A 16,742-nucleotide genomic window follows, 5' to 3' on the forward strand; every position below is an offset into this window, starting at 1 on the left:
TAAAACCAAAAAATTCGTAAAAATATTTAAAATTCCGTGAAACCATATTTTTGTAATTTTTTTATTATTTTTGTGTATTTGTGAAATTATCCCTTCAATTTTTGGGTTGGGTCGAGACTTTTATTTGGGTTGTGTTATTGGTTTGGGCTATTTTCAAAAATATGGGAAAAATTATTAAGGTTATGAAAAATATGGCATAAAAAGTAAATACCACTAAATATGGCATTATTTAACCAATCAAACTAAAAATATGGTTTTTTTCTAAAAAAAACCATACAAAACATTAAAAAGAAATCTGAATTTAAAATTCATAAAAAATAAAAACTTAATTAAATTACTATAAAAAATATTAAAATTCCCTTCATATTTATTTTTTTTAAAAAAATAAAACAAATAAAACTATAGTGATTGCCGAAGTTGTCACTCGTGCTGGAAAAGTCACCGGAGTTTACTGTCGGCACCGGAAAAGTCGTCGGAGTAGCCGCCGGTGCCGAAAAAGTCGCCGGAGTTGCTGCCGGCGCCGAAAAAGTCGTCAAAATTAGCATTGTCGCTGGAAAAATCACCAAGAAACCGGTTTCTTGATGTTAGAAACCGGTTTCTTGGTGATTTTTCGGTAATTTTACCAGTGACAATGCCAAGTCCGACGACTATTCTGGAGTTTGATGTCGGTGCCGAAAAAGTTGCCGGAGTAGTTCCTGGTGTTGGAAAAATCGCCAGAGTTATTGCCGGCGTAAAAAAAGTCGTCAGAACTGGCATTGTCGCCAGCAAAATCATTAGAAAAATCACCAAGAAAGTGGTTTTTTCGTCAAGAAACTGGTTTCTTCACCAAGAAATTGGTTTCTTCATCAAGGAACTAATTTTGTTACACAACAATAATAAAGATTATGAAAACAAAACAAAAATGATATACACTGAAAATAATTCAAACCAGTTTCATCAATCAACCAAATAGAGAAAAAAAATATAAAAAAATTACCAAGAAACTGGTTTCTTCATCAAGAAACCGAAAAAAAACCAGTTTCTTGGTGATTAGCCCGATAATTTTTCCGGTGACAATGACAATTTTGACGAATTTCCTAGAGTTTACTGTTGGTACTGAAAAAGTCACCGGAGTAGCTGTCGGTGTATTAGTCGTCAGAGTTGCTACCAACGCTAGAAAATTCGTCAGGCCATTGTCGTCAGAAAAATTACCGGAAAAATTACCAAAAAACCGGTTTCTTCATCAAGAAACCAGAAACCAGTTTCTTGGTAATTTTTCTGGCGACTATGCCAATTCTAATGACTTTTCTGAAGTTTACTGTCGGTGCCGGAAAAGTCGCCGGAGTAGCTGCTAGCGTCAGAAAAGTCGTCAAAATTGGCATTGTCAACGGAAAAATCACCAAGAAACCGGTTTCTTAGACTTCAAGAAACCGGTTTCTTAGACTTTAAGAAACCGGTTTCTTGGTGATTTTTCAGTGATTTTTCCGGCGAAAATGCCAATTCCGACGAATTTTCCGGCGCCGGCAGCAACTCCGACGACTTTTCCGGCACCGACCGCTACTCCGGTGACTTTTCCGGCACCGGCAGCAAACTCCGGTGACTTTTCCGGCATCAATGACAAATAAAACTTCCTAAACAAATAAAAACAGTAAATATGGGATTTAGAAACCTAATTACATATATATGGCATATCAAATACCATACAAAAACCTAAAAATAAAAAAATACCATATAAATTGGCCAAACTTAAATGTGCCATATTTATCATAAGAACTTTTAAAATCCCATACTAAGTGTAATTTCCTCTATTGGTTTACACTGTAAACACATAGTGTTTTCAATAATACCGTTATAATTATATCACTCAAATAGAAGTGTCTCATAATCACATTAAAACATTATTATAAATATAGTATACTAGGTAGGAGGATATACGAAAATATTACTTCAAATTGCATACAATTTTCAGCTACAACTAATAATCTAGCTAGTACTCTTGGATAAGTTCTTCATTAGTAGTAGTAGTTTCTCCTTGTCCAAATCTTTCTTCACTCATTTTTGTGGCAGAATTCAACAAGAATGCCAGGTCCTTTTTCACTTCAGCAACTGTTGACACATAGCGAAATTTATAATCTTCATTCTGCAATTGAATTGGAGGAATTATTTTTCCATCTTTAGATTTTTGGATTGCTTTCGAAAGATCTTCCCATTTATTCTCATAGCTGATAATATCAGCTCTTGGAAAAAATCCAGTTTCAAATCCTTTCCATTCCAATTTTTGTTGAATATATTTCGATCTTGCAGCTTCTGCAATCATTTGGATAACAACTAGAAGGTTTTGGCGAAGCTCGTCTGTAGGATTCGCGCTATCAAACCTCTTAAATGCTTGGAGCGAGTTGTCTAATGACTTGAATCCCAAATTGGTTTTTTCTCTATTTCCTAAGATATCATAATTTGTTTTGAGATTAACTTCAACTTTTTTAGTACATTGTTTGAAAAGTAGAGTTTTTGAATTCGGCGGAGCTTCTTTAAAGAAGTAGCAACGCCTTTCTGCGTCTACTTGATAGGCAACAACATACGAGTTAAGAGCGGATATTGCAAATGTTATGGCAACACTTGGATTGTTAAGTCTCACATATACAAATTGTTTGTCTTTGACCGCCGCAGATTTTGTGCGCAACAATGGTATGCCATGGCTCTCGATGTTACTAGACAATTCTCTTCGAAGAGATTGCATGAAAATTTGATATGATCCGACGCTCATACCTTTGAAATTAGTGTTGAAATTTATTGTGCTGTAAGATTTAGCTGTTAAACAGAGCATACTCCAACAACATATCCATGTTGCCACAACAATCTTCACCATCATGTTTGATCCTTTCATTTTTGCAACTATATATTCTCACTTCAACTTCCTGTTGAAATATATGAAGATATTAAATTTTGGTTTTGAAATATGTAATGAAATAAAAGTCCACATGGGTTGGGTTGATCAAGTTAGAAATATATATAAATAGACATCTCTATAACAATGGCATTTTTTAGGAAAATTATTTTCAATAGTATTATTAAGATTTTGAAAAGAATGCAGAATCCTTTTTTTACTGCAGATATTAATTTTTGTAACCTATATATATATATATTACAATTTTGTAAATATAATATTTATAAAGTAAATAGCAAAATTAAAGCTGGCCTTGAGATTTGGTATGCCTTAAAAAAATTAATATTATTGGGCTCTTTATTTAAAAAATATATAATAACTTTGAAAATTATAGAAAAAAAAATATGCATATTTTTAAAAAGAAATTAAATATATTTTTGGACTTTTATGCTGAGTGAACCCTAGGCGCGAACGTAGTTTAGCAAGAACGGGCCCTAAGCAAAACTGATGGTACATTTGTAATTTTAATACTTTCCCCAAGTATATAAGGGTTAGAATGGTTCAACCCAGCAATATATACAAAGGCCTAATAAATTATTGGCTTTAATATTTGAACCACTTTAAAAAAAATAAAAATAATAAAAATAAAATAGTTACATAATCAATTATAATCATATACAGCAATCCAGCCCATAATAATAATAATAATAATAATAATAATAATAATAATAATAATATAGGGTTGCTATTATTAATTAATCCTAAGCACAAAATATTATTGATAAAAACAATCATAATAATACCAATAAAAAAAAAAAGCACAGTTTGTTGTTTTTGGCAGCCAACAAACTATTATGGTTCATACCTGGATATTCTGTTCTATCTTTGTTGATGCTTTGGAAGAACCTGTTTAGTGTTTTAAGTATTTCGATACTACTAATCTTAAAGCCTATTTATTACCTCAACAATATTAATACACTTCAATATATAGTGTGCATTATTCAACTAATCTTGATGAAAGTTATTTAAAAAAAAAAATGAAAACAATTGGTGTATTAATTAACATATAATACTGCAATTGATTATTAATGTTGATTAATTAATAATATATAAATATATAAATCTAATACAAAGCAGCCATGACAACGTGAGCTCATTGAGTTGGTCAACATATGCATGTATTTTTCTTTTTAATAATATAATAAGGAAATAATTGGTCAACATTTTTCCCATGTGGTGACCCCATCAATTAAGCATTTCTGTAAATTTGAAAATTGGATATATTAGAGAAAGAAAAAAAAAATATTAATTTCTTCATTTAGTTTTCATTGTATTGTATTCCTTTTTCCATATTTCTCCATGAAATATTTTAGACAATTTTTTATACTTGAGAGAGATATAATCCAACAGTAATACTCAAATTAATTCCATTCCAGCTCATAATTCCATTTAGTTTTGGAATTTATCTACTTTTTGTTATAACGACTCTCAAGCATTTATACCAAATCAATTATATATATCCATGGAATAATTCCAACGAAAGCTCAGTGCATGGGATCTCTGTCCAAATTAGAACAATATTTATCTCAAATTTTTCACAAACATGATTCCAAGTTTGGATGTTTTCTTTTCAAGACTTAATATATAAATATATTCGAAATTTTATAGTGTGGCCCTAAAAATAAGTGTATGCTTTCTTTTTGTGTTTTTGACATCCAAAACAGTTTAGTTTTTTTATTTATTGTAAACCAGAAAACATGTGCAAATAACACAGTTAGTTAGAAGTTCTGGTAGTTAGTTGTTTTCTGTTAAGTTGTTACTGATATTAACTTTGTAATTCTTGATCAATATAAATAAATGAAAAGCTGACCATTCAAGGTTAAGCTTTTTTTGGCAATTTTGGCTCTGCCCTTACTCTGTTTCTTGCTCTGCTTCTTCTTGTTCCTTTTCTCTGCCATTGAGCTTCTTCATGGTATCAGATGCCATTGACTACCGTCTTTAATGGCTTCTCCGGACAACGCTTCTGCCTCTGATATTCAAACCGATCTACCAGCTTCTGCTACGACGACTACCAACCCTAACCCACCACCATGGAACCCTTTCTCCCATTCCCTCTCATGTTCTTTCCAAAGATGGATATAAATATTATGTCCATTTCTTGGATGATTACAGCAGGTACACTTGGATATTTCCTCTTACCCTCAAAGGACAAGCTTTTGAAGTCTTTATAAAATGGAAGGCTCTAGTTGAGAAGCAATTTAATCTTCCAATTAAGGCAGTTCAAGCCGATTGGGGTGGTGAGTATAGGCCATTTAAAAGATTTTTGCTTGACCAAGGGATTCACTTTCAAAGTCCATGTCCCCACACTCATGAACAAAATGGTCGTGCTGAAAGGAAGCATCGTCATATTAATGAAACCGGCCTTACCCTCTTAGCCAATGCTGGTCTTGATCTCTCCTATTGGTGGCATGCATTTAGTTCGGCTGTTTTTACCATAAATCGACTTCCCACCCGAGTTCTTGACTTTGCTACTCCATATGAAACATTATTTCACACAAAGCCTGATTACAACATCCTTAAGCCCTTTGGATGTGCTTGCTTCCCGCATTTAAGACCCTACAACAGGCACAAATTGGATTTCAGAACTCATCAATGCATTTTCCTCGGATATTCCTCTCACCATAAAGGGTACCTATGTGAAAATAATGACGGAAGGATCTATGTTGCAAGAAATGTTGTCTTCAATGAAGCCTTTTATCCTCACAAACATACTTCAGCATCCAACTCTGCAACACAGCCGCAGGTATTGTCCTCTGATTCAACTTTGCATTGTTTTTCCACATTTAATACTCAGCCTAGTACCTTTACTAACATTGGTTTCACCACTGGTCATTCCAATGTTGCTGAGGATCACAATGCTAGACCATGCTCTACTGGTCAAAGACAAGCCTCTGCCCGATTACAGCCTGCTGCAACACATGTACCCGCTGCTACAGATGTTTCCCACGCCCATGATGTGTCACATCAACTTCATGACACCTCTCCCGATAATGCCCCTGCTGAAAGTCCTGTTGCTGCAGCTCCCATACATGATGTACCAATGCTTTCCACTTTTAATACACCCACTATACCTACTGAACCATTGCCTCATTCACCACATACCACTACTCTTGTACCAGACCACCCATTACCTCAGCAAACCAGTCCCAATGTCACTCAACCGTCTGCTTCCACAGCCCCTCAACCCACAAGAACTCACACCATGGTAACACGATCTCAAAACAATATCCATAAACCAAAAGCATATATGGCCACCAAACACCCACTTCCAGAGTCTCTCTTACCTACTGAACCCAAATCACTCAAAGCTGCCCTCAATAACCCTCATTGGTTTGCTTCCATGAATGTTGAATTCACTGCTCTAAAGAAACAAGGCACTTGGACTCTTGTGCCATATGCACCTCATATGAACATTATTAGCAACAAATGGGTACATCGTGTTAAACTAAACCGAGATGGCTCTTTGGATCGGTATAAATCTCGGTTGGTGGCCAAAGGGTATCTACAAACTCCTGGGATTGACTATGAAGACACATTTAGCCCTGTGGTCAAACCAGCAACTGTTCGGGTTGTGTTGAGTATTGCTGTCACTCAAAGCTGGATAGTTAAACAATTGGATGTGAGTAATGCTTTTCTTAATGGTACTCTTCAAGAAACGGTTTATATGCAGCAACCCCCAGGATTCATTGACAAAGCCAAACCGAATCATGTTTGTCTCTTGCACAAAGCACTCTATGGTCTTAAACAAGCTCCCCGGGCATGGAACGATAAGCTGAAACAAACACTTTATCAATGGGGTTTTCATGCGTCCAAGTCTGATGCTTCACTATTCATTCATGGATCTCATGATACTCTTGTTTATCTACTTGTTTATGTAGATGATATTCTCATTACAGGTCCTAATTCTTCTCTAATAAACGCTCTTATTAAGAATCTCAATGCTGCCTTCTCTCTTAAAGACTTAGGATCTGTCCACTACTTCCTTGGTGTTGAGATTTATAGAGACAACACAGCTATGTACCTAAGTCAAAGCAAATATATTGCTGATTTGTTGACAAAACTACATATGGAGGGAGCTAAATCTTGCCCAAATCCAGCCAGTGCCACTGCCAAACTTAGCTTACATGATGGTGATCCATTTCCTGATGTTACTCTCTATAGGAGTACTCTCGGTGCTCTACAATATCTCAGCCTCACTCGACCCGATGTTGCATACATTGTTAATAAACTGAGTCAGTTTATTCATGCTCCTACAACAACTCATTGGGAGGCTTGCAAACGGTTACTCCGTTATTTAAAAGGCAGTATCTCGCTCGGGTTAAAGCTTCACAAATCTGATTGTCTAAATCTTCAAGCCTACAGTGACGCTGATTGGGCCAGCTGTGTCGATGATAGGCGTTCAACGGGAGGATATGCTGTGTTCTTAGGCCACAATTTGGTATCTTGGTCTGCCAAGAAACAACAAGTCGTGGCTCGCTCAAGTACCGAGAGTGAGTTTCGTGCTTTAGCCAATGCGGCTGCTGAGGTTAAATGGCTCACGTATCTTCTCTCTGAGTTACAGGTTCCTATGTCACAAGCACCAGTATTATGGGTGGATAATCAAGGTGCCACTGCCTTAGCCGCTAACCCCGTGTTCCATGCTAGATGTAAGCACATCGAGATTGACTTGCATTTCGTTCGTGATCTCATTCTTGCAAAACAGCTTGCTGTTCGGTACGTTCCTTCTGTTGATCAAACTGCCGACATTCTCACAAAGTCACTCACAACAGATCGCTACAACTATCTTAAAGACAAACTTCATCTGGCAATCTCGCCATTTCGTTTGAGGGGGGATGTAAACCAGAAAACATGTGCAAATAACACAGTTAGTTAGAAGTTCTGGTAGTTAGTTGTTTTCTGTTAAGTTGTTACTGATATTAACTTTGTAATTCTTGATCAATATAAATAAATGAAAAGCTGACCATTCAAGGTTAAGCTCTTTTTGGAAATTTTGGCTCTGCCCTTACTCTGTTTCTTGCTCTGCTTCTTCTTGTTCCTTTTCTCTGCCATTGAGCTTCTTCATTTATATATATATTTTTATATATATATATAATGGTGCACTCTTAATGGATATTACCCATGAATAAGTAAAATTAGAAAAAATTGAGTGTTTATGCTTAATTTTTCTATCTAATTAGAAAAATTGAGTAATGGATTGTATTTCTTAGATGGAAAGACAATCTCAGGTTGTGCAGCACCTGTTTTGGACTCAACCAAACACAGTCAAGCAAGGCTATGGCACCTCAGATTGGGGCATGTAAGTCAGAGAGGACTTGAGGAAATGAATAGGCACCTAGGCAATGGAACTTAAGGTTTGACACTTATATGTTGAATATTGGATACACTAAAAGTAAGTATGACTCATGTGTATTTCAATAATCAAACCTATTTGCTACTCTATGTTGATGATATACTGATCTTTAGCAAAGAAAAATCAGAGATTGACAAGCTGAAAAGGAAACTCAGTGATGAGTTTGAGATGAAAGATCTGGGCAAAGCAAAGAGAATTCTTAGGATAGACATAAAGAGACCTAGACCTGGCATGATAGTACTTTCTCAAGCTGCCTACCTGAAGAAAGTATTGAACTAGTTTGGCATGGACAAGTGCAAACCTGTTGCAACACCACTTGCTCAACACTTCAAGTTGTCTGCATCTCAGTCACCAAAAAACAGATGCAGAAAGAGCCAAGATGAGCAATGTTCCCTATGCAAGTTGTGTTGGGAGTCTCATGTACTCCATGGTGTGTTTAAGACCTGACTTAGCTCATGCCATGAGTGTGGTAAGTAGGTACATTTCAGACCCAGGCCCTGAACATTGGGAAGCACTGAAATGGACAATGAGGTACTTGAAGGGTACTCTGGACACTGGTATTGTGTTCAGTAAGAAGAACCAGTACAAGGAAGAAATCACTGGTTTTATGGATTCAAATTTTGCAGCAAACCAGAAGGAGCCTAACAGGGTTTGTGTTCACTGCTCATGGGGGCTGCATCAGCTGGAAATCTAACCAACAGAAAGTAGTAGCCTTGTCATCTACAGAAGTTGAATACATGGTTGCTACAGAAGCCATCTAGGAGGCTATATGGCTTAAGGGGTTGACAGAGGAGTTGGGTTTCAAATCTGACAATCAAAGTGCTTTACATCTCATGAAAAATCCAATGTTTCATGAGAGGTCAAAGCACATTGATATCAAGTTACACTTCATAAGGGATATTGTGTCATCCAAGAAGGTGCAAGTGAAGAAAATAAGCACACATGATAACCCTGCAGATATTTTCACCAAAAGTGTAACTAGAGACAAGTTTAGGCACTGTCTAAACCTGTTGAGCATTCAGGACATTTAATGTCCTCACTCATTTATTTCTTTGGAGCAGAGATTAAGTGGGTCTAATCAGGTGGAATTGTTGGGATTAAACTCACTTAACCTCTCAAGTCAGTATGTCCATCTATTTGCCTATCAGATGAATATGAAGAAAGTTGCTGCAATTTATAATAGTTGGCTTTAATACCAACTTAAAGGGGACCCACCAGTAACTATATATAGAGGTTATTTCAGAGGTCTGAGGGGAGAGTTCTGATCTCTAATCTCCAATGCTCATACTTTAGATTCAGTTTAGAGAGAGAGAGTCCAAGATCATAGTGAGTGTGTGTGGATGGATGTAAAAAGAGAGTATCACTCTTGAAGTGATTTCTCTCAATGTGAGGCATTTTTGTAATTACTTACTGTGTTGAGTTGTAATCTTGGGCTCAATCTATTGTGTACTACTGACTATTCCTATTCAATAAAGATCCATCATTCATCCATTATTGAGTTAAGTTTTCTTTGTCTTATTTCATTTAAGTTCAAGTTTTGGTTTAGTGATTGGTTTTAGTTTTAATTTGTGTTTCTTGAACATTGTTACTGCTGTAACAACTTGTTTTGAGGGTGAGTATTCACCACAAACATATTATACAACTATAATATATATAATTATCATATTCATTTTACTAATTCTTAGCCTACTTCACACAATAAATTTTTGGAGAAGATGATCTTCATTCATAAAGATATGGAGAAAGTAGAGACATGAGTCTAATTTTACTGCATTTGTTGTTAAATCATCAGTAGAAGAGAGATTGGAAATGAATAGCCAATAAGTTGTATATATGATCAAGAAAAGAATTCAATCAAAAAAAAATTATGTCCAAATAAAGTTCTTAGTGGTTACACATGAAAAACAATTTTACTAAAATCAAGCTCGTTATATCAGTTTGATCTGAATTATTATTATTGAACAAAATAGAGATGATAATTGAAGAGAAACATTACAGAAAAAAACCACACATGCATAATAAAATACATAGGACATCATCAAAAGATTGATGTCATTTATTTTTTGGCAACATTGATAATATTAACTAAAATCTTAGACAAAGCTTCATAATTTTTTTTAACATAGTGATTAGAATCACTCATAACTTTGTAATGTAGATATTCGTAATCAAGGCAGGACCCTCCTCGAATTATGATAGCTCATTGTCTAACCGAAAAGCATGCTTTGTCAAATTATGAGTTACTAAATTCTTAACGCCAATCACATGAGACAAAACTGCTTCCGAAAATTTAGACAATAAAGCTTCATAATTTGCTTATGGTGCAATATTCAACAAGAAGGCCAAGTCCTTTTTCACTTCTGCCACTGTAGACACATAATAAATACTATAATCTTCTTTTTGTAGTTGAATTTTAGGAAATGTTCCATTTTTAGAATTTTGGATAGCTTTAGAAAGATCTTCCCATTTATTCTCATAGCTAATAATATCAGCTTTAGGGAAAAATCCAGCTTCAAAGCCTTTCACCTCCAATTTTTGTTGAATATATTTGGATCTCGCAGCCTCGGCAATCATTTGGATAACAAGTATAAGATTATGACGAAGCTCTTCAGTAGGATTCTCGCTATCAAAATTTCTAAATTTTTCGAGAGACTTATTTAACGACTTAAATCCCAAATTAACATTCTCTCTATTTCCTAAAATATCATAATTTGTTTTGAGATCAACATCGACTCTTCGAGTACTTTCTCTAAAAAGTGAAGTTTTCGATTCAGGAGCTTCTTTAAAGAAGTAACAACGCCTTTCTGCGTCTACTTGATAGCCAATCACATACGAGTTGAGAGTTGATATTGCAAATGTGATTGTGAAACTTTGATTGAAAAGTTTCACATACACAAATTGTTTGTCTTTGATCGCTGTTGATTTTGTACGCAATAACGGTATGTCATAGCTTGTAGTTCCGCTAAACAATTCTCTTCGTAGAGATTGAATGAACGTTTGGTAATATCCCACACTCATATTTTCGAATGTAGTGTTGAAAGTCACAGTGTTATAGTTTGCTCCCATTTTTTTGAAAAAAAAAATATCCACTTCCTTGTGAAAACCTACAAATATTATGTTTCACACTATTAGTTAAATCATAAAAATAAAATGTTGTATTTCAAATCTACTTATTGAAACCACCCAATACTAATATATTTTCAATTTTTAAATACAAATTCTTGAGACCGCGCAGTATGAATGAGCCAACCCAATAAAATCGGTTTATAAAAATTATAGGACATTTACACTTTTTTATTTTTTTGAAGAAACATTTACACTTATTTTTATTATTACATAAATCAACCATAAGCATATTAGAAGTGGATTAGTCCTACTATATATAGTTTATTCACTATACATTAAAATCTAAAATTTAGGCCTTTATATAGTAGGACTAATCAAAAAAAATAAACTATAAAATCAAAATATCAGAACAACACAATCAATTAAATAATTTATTTTAGCAATTTAACCTATCATAACACTATAAAATTATCAATCAACATATACAATTATCATTTATATGTACTACTAACCCTAAATATATCTTTTTAATAATAATAATAATAATAATAATAATAATAATATATCTCTGTATATATAAGAGTATTGCTATGTAAAGATTGTAAAGAAAAAAGAAGAAGAAGAAGAAGATTGTGGTATTTCATACCTGATTTGATTTGTGATGCTTTGGTCGATGGAATAACCTGTTTTTAGTATTTTATATATTTTGATACAATTGGTGTGAATTTTCTAATTATATTGAAATGAAAACATTACATATATAGGCCTAAACAAGATATATGAAAATCCCTAAAATACCCCTACATAAAGTAGTTGGCTCATATTATGATTATGCCCTTATCTTTTACATCATATTGCTTACTTCACATGTAAAAGGAATTCGTGCATCACGAGCCAAAAACAAAAAAATATAGCATGTATTTAATTACCCTTAAAATAATAAATTAATTTTTTTTTCTTTTGAGAGGAAATGAAAATATTCATTAATAGTTAATCGGTAAATTAAACAAAATTCATTACATCAAATATATAGTTCAAAGAGCAAAATTATAAAAAACTAGGCATACCAAATCCTTTATAACAAAATAGAAAAAAAATCCTAACAACAACCTGATCTCAATAAGCTACCAACAGGCAACAGTCAAGTATTAAAGAAGTATGAAGTATACTAATTAAACTTCCAAACCTATTCAACTATCAATAATTATCAGTTAATGATTTTCTACAAAAATTTAAACATAAATTAATTTTTGTATATGATAAAATATACTATATTATTTTAATTATTTTGGAATATTTGTTTATTTTATTTTACAGGTATAGTAAATTATATTTTTGACAGCATAAATTATATTTAAAATATAATTTTCTAACTCTTATGCCATAAATATATAATGTTTGTCTTGTTCTATACATATAAATACATATATATTTTTTAAAAAATATACTTCTTATTAATTATTAATATTTTTTTAATAAAAATAAAAATATCTTATTAATGATTATTAATGTTTTATTTATTTTTTTTTTTTGAATAATTTTATAATTTTTTTTATTCTTTTTACTGAAAAGAAAAAGAGATCATGTGGTGCAAATCTCTTCCCAACCCTTATGATCATTTTTTACAATCTCGGGAACCACGTGTCAGCTATAGGAGCCTTATATATACATCAACCTACTTTAATTGGGTCATCGATAGTCACTTTAAGGGTTCACATCACACAGATTGCACTATCTCTAGTAAGGATCAAGCCTAGCTTGAATCCCTTTGATCCCTTACAAGAGGGGGACTGGGGTGTATTTCGAACCGTTGATCCAAGCAAGGAAATATGTCAATAAAGGCAATTCCTACCACTACACCACACAACACGTACTAATAATCTTATAATTATTAATGTTGACTAGCTAATATATATACAACTAATGCATCGTTTAAGAAAAATAAAATTGTTATTGAATACTTCTTAGAGTTAATACTCTATGATTGATTAGCAATATTCTCAAAAAATTATCTTACATTATATAAAATTTAATATTTAATTATACCAATAATAATATAATACCGAAAATATTCTACACGTGAACTTTTTACCATTTCTCAAAAAAAATAAATAAATAAATAAGTAATGAAACCAAGACCACGTGAGCTGGTTCTTTTCAGTCCAACCATGTGCAAACACGTGTCTTAACATCAAAAGTCAACACTTTTTAAGGATAAGGACGAATCAAAAGTCAACTTCCCATGTTATCCCTCTATAATATATATCCTAATATTTTTGACATCCGATCGAATATTGGACAAATATAAAGTCTTAATTTAATTATTTTGGAAAACAAACAAAAATAAAAAGAAACAAAGTCTTAAATTAATGTTAACACAAGACTTTCCAACCCAAAATACAAATAAACAATAGAATATATATATAATCGATTCAAAATATAATTTAACAACCAAAATATAATCAATTCATAGAATTATTATTACTAAACAATAAAAAAGAGTAAAAATTTATATATATTCTTAATAAAATATATTTTTTAAATAATAAAAAATAGAACAAAAATATTTATACAGTGGCAAATCAAACACGTCCATTACATAATTGTATTCTATTTTTTTTTATGTAATTTGTATGTGTTCGAGATGGTTGTTATATTTCCTTTTCCAATTTATTTATTTTTTGTGTGAATGTGTTATTATTTAATTAATTATCACTATTATATGTTGTGGTTCACCACTGCATTTTAAATATACCATTTTGACTTTGTATAAATGGCATTGATTATTTCTTTGATGATAAAAAATAAAGTAATTATGTCATTAAATTGATTACTAAGAAAAAGGATTTAAAAGACTATTTCAAACAGTCAAATATAGTATTATCGTCAGTTCATATAATCGGCACGTGACTGAAATAAAACGAGACAGAATAAGTATCAGTTAAAACAATTGTTATGAACATTATCGATCATTTATAACTGACGCTATAGGGAGAAAGGAATAGGTGATTATTTTAAACAGATGGATAGAGTATTGTCATCAGTTCTAGCCTAACACTAACACTAACACTAACCCCCTTTAAAAAAAATCAGATCTAGTCGAGCACAAACTACTCGTCTGAGTTAAATTTGAGATAACAAACTCATAATATTCACATCATAACAATTGATCCCAGTACAATATCTCTAGCTATTTTGTCATTCCAAATCCAAAGTACATATATTCTTATCCAAAATATGATCAAATCCAAAAAAAATACACATTGTTAAATCTAAAATAGTTTACAATCAGAAATAAGATTCAAAAATAAAAAATAAAAAATTAAAGAGAGAGGAGAGAATGATGTTTAATAGTTGTTGACCCCAAAATTCTCCCAGTGAGAATCTCAAAGTCATAATAAGGATAGAAAAATTTGAAGGGAGACAAGGAGACCATCTCACGAAGCTCCCGAGGGTCTCACTAGGAAGAGCCATCTCGGCATTGCCAATAGACATTTTGGCATGCCTGGTGAGGCATGCATCTTGACAAGTCTTGAGCTCCATGCCTCGACCATAAATCTCAGCCAAGCATCCTTGAACCATCTCGGTCAAGCTTCCTTATTAAAGCATCTCAACAAAACTTCCAGCTGGGTCAAGGCTCTGATACCATTTGTAACGTCGGACCCCGTAAGGGGGGGTGATTGCGACAGTCAGTAGTCCCGTGATCCGCAAGGGGAAATACCGGGTAAGCTGTGCAATCCCACATCGCCTAGGGAAGGTCAAGTGGGATGATTCTGAGATTGTGTAGGTATGGGACTGCACAGTTGAAGAGAGCTTAAATCGATTGATTGGTACTACCTATATTAACAAGGTGCATCTTGTTTTTCGGTAGCCCATCACGAAAGAACTCCACAGTTAAGCGAGCTTGACTTGGGAGTAATTTCAGGATGGGTGACCTCTTGGGAAGTTTTCCCAGGAAGCGTGCGAGTGAGGACAAAGCATGCTGGAAACACTCGTGTTGGTCTGTAGCGTCAGTCATCAATCCAAGAAGCATTTAGAGTGGCGTACCCGTGTATAAGAGCAATTAGTCCGTGGGTGTAAGGGCCCAATGGAGGCTTGAAGCGGGGACGTTACAGCTATAGTATACCTGACGACGTTAAACTGTCGAGGATAGCATTATAACTCATTTTTGAATTTTAAAATTATAATTGTTTTGCACAATTAGAGATACTAAAATAACTGTTTAAAATTAAACATCAAGAATAGTGGAGTATTCCTAGTGGTTTTTGTTGAGTAAATTCTACTTATAACCAATCCCGTATACAAATATCCACATCAGCAAAAAAATAGAAACAAACAAGTTGACTCGATCCTAGGGTGGCTTCGCCTCTAGTGGATCAAGACTTAGTAGTTAGTTACAACTGAAATTGTAACTAACTTCTAAGACCTTGATCAACCGACTCTACTACACTATAAAAGAACAAATCAAAGCAAATAACCCTAAGATCTAAGCCAGAAAATCAGATCAGAAAAAGAAAGAGAGAAAGAGAAGAGATAAACCCTAGATTTAGTCTTCTGCTCCAAGATCAAAACATGAGAAACCAGTTCTCATGGTGAGAAGCTCGAAGGAGGAAGTACATGCACAAGAAAAACAAAGTAGAGAGTTAGATCGAGAACAAATCTAAAGAAAACAACAAAATATAAACTGTAAAGAGAGGAATCGAGTTTACCTGGTCGATTTCTGTGACAGGAAGCTCTAAAAGTTTGTAAATCAACCTTGTGATAATGGATATCAAGCTTCTATCTCTGAGAAGAGCTTGACAGAGACATAGCCCAGATTTGGGTGAACTCTGAAACAAATTCCGGTGTTTTCTCTCCTTATTTTTCATCTTTTACTCATCTAATCTAATCTGTGTTTGTGTGTGGGTATGGATCTGGGTTTCAGAGCTAGAATCGAGCTTTGAGAACTTGCTCTGCTAGGGTTTCGAGTTTGTGAGGCTGTGTGTGAGTTGTGTCTGAGTGTTTAGGGTTCTAGACTCTTCTACTGAGTCTTTGAACCAAAGGTTCAATACGACATCAAGATTGGTGTCGTGGGGGTTTAAACGGTGCCGTTTAGTCTAAGTTTTTTACTTGGACTAGGAAAGGTCATTTCTGACCTTGAGACTGATATTTAATCTTTGTTGGTGTAGGGTTAAAGCAGTAAAATCCTACAGTGGTATCAGAGCCTGGTTTGGCTAAGGAAGATCAACAAAGATTCAAGAAAGTATCAGGAAGGAATTGGCAAGGAAAATCTTGAAAGAAAGATTGACAAAGGAACAACACTCAAACAGAAAGAAGATCAAGATTCTGATTCAAATTCAAAATTCAGAAATACAAACTGAGAAATTCTAAAACTCTATCTGTTTCTTTTTCAATTTTATTAAT

The 16,742-nt window shown here is 33.7% G+C and overlaps 2 protein-coding genes across 2 annotated transcripts; both read right to left on the reverse strand.

The window, feature by feature from the left end:
• Positions 1-1,795: 1,795 nt before the first annotated feature.
• On the reverse strand, positions 1,796-3,857 carry LOC115695884 (ribosome-inactivating protein gelonin-like). Its single transcript, XM_030622983.2, has 2 exons — positions 3,729-3,857; positions 1,796-2,894 (listed from the first exon to the last, which is right to left on the reverse strand). The coding sequence occupies exon 2, from the start codon at positions 2,861-2,863 to the stop codon at positions 1,967-1,969; it is 897 nt and encodes a 298-aa protein (XP_030478843.2). The 5' UTR covers positions 2,864-2,894; positions 3,729-3,857; the 3' UTR covers positions 1,796-1,966.
• Positions 3,858-10,589: 6,732 nt separating this feature from the next.
• LOC115695892 (agglutinin-1-like) lies at positions 10,590-11,339 on the reverse strand. Its single transcript, XM_061118311.1, has one exon. It carries the CDS (start codon positions 11,337-11,339, stop codon positions 10,590-10,592), a length of 750 nt encoding a protein of 249 aa, XP_060974294.1.
• Between the last annotated feature and the right edge of the window lie 5,403 nt (positions 11,340-16,742).

This window comes from Cannabis sativa, chromosome 6 (genome assembly GCF_029168945.1).
Source record: "Cannabis sativa cultivar Pink pepper isolate KNU-18-1 chromosome 6, ASM2916894v1, whole genome shotgun sequence".
NCBI classification, from domain to species: domain Eukaryota; kingdom Viridiplantae; phylum Streptophyta; class Magnoliopsida; order Rosales; family Cannabaceae; genus Cannabis; species Cannabis sativa.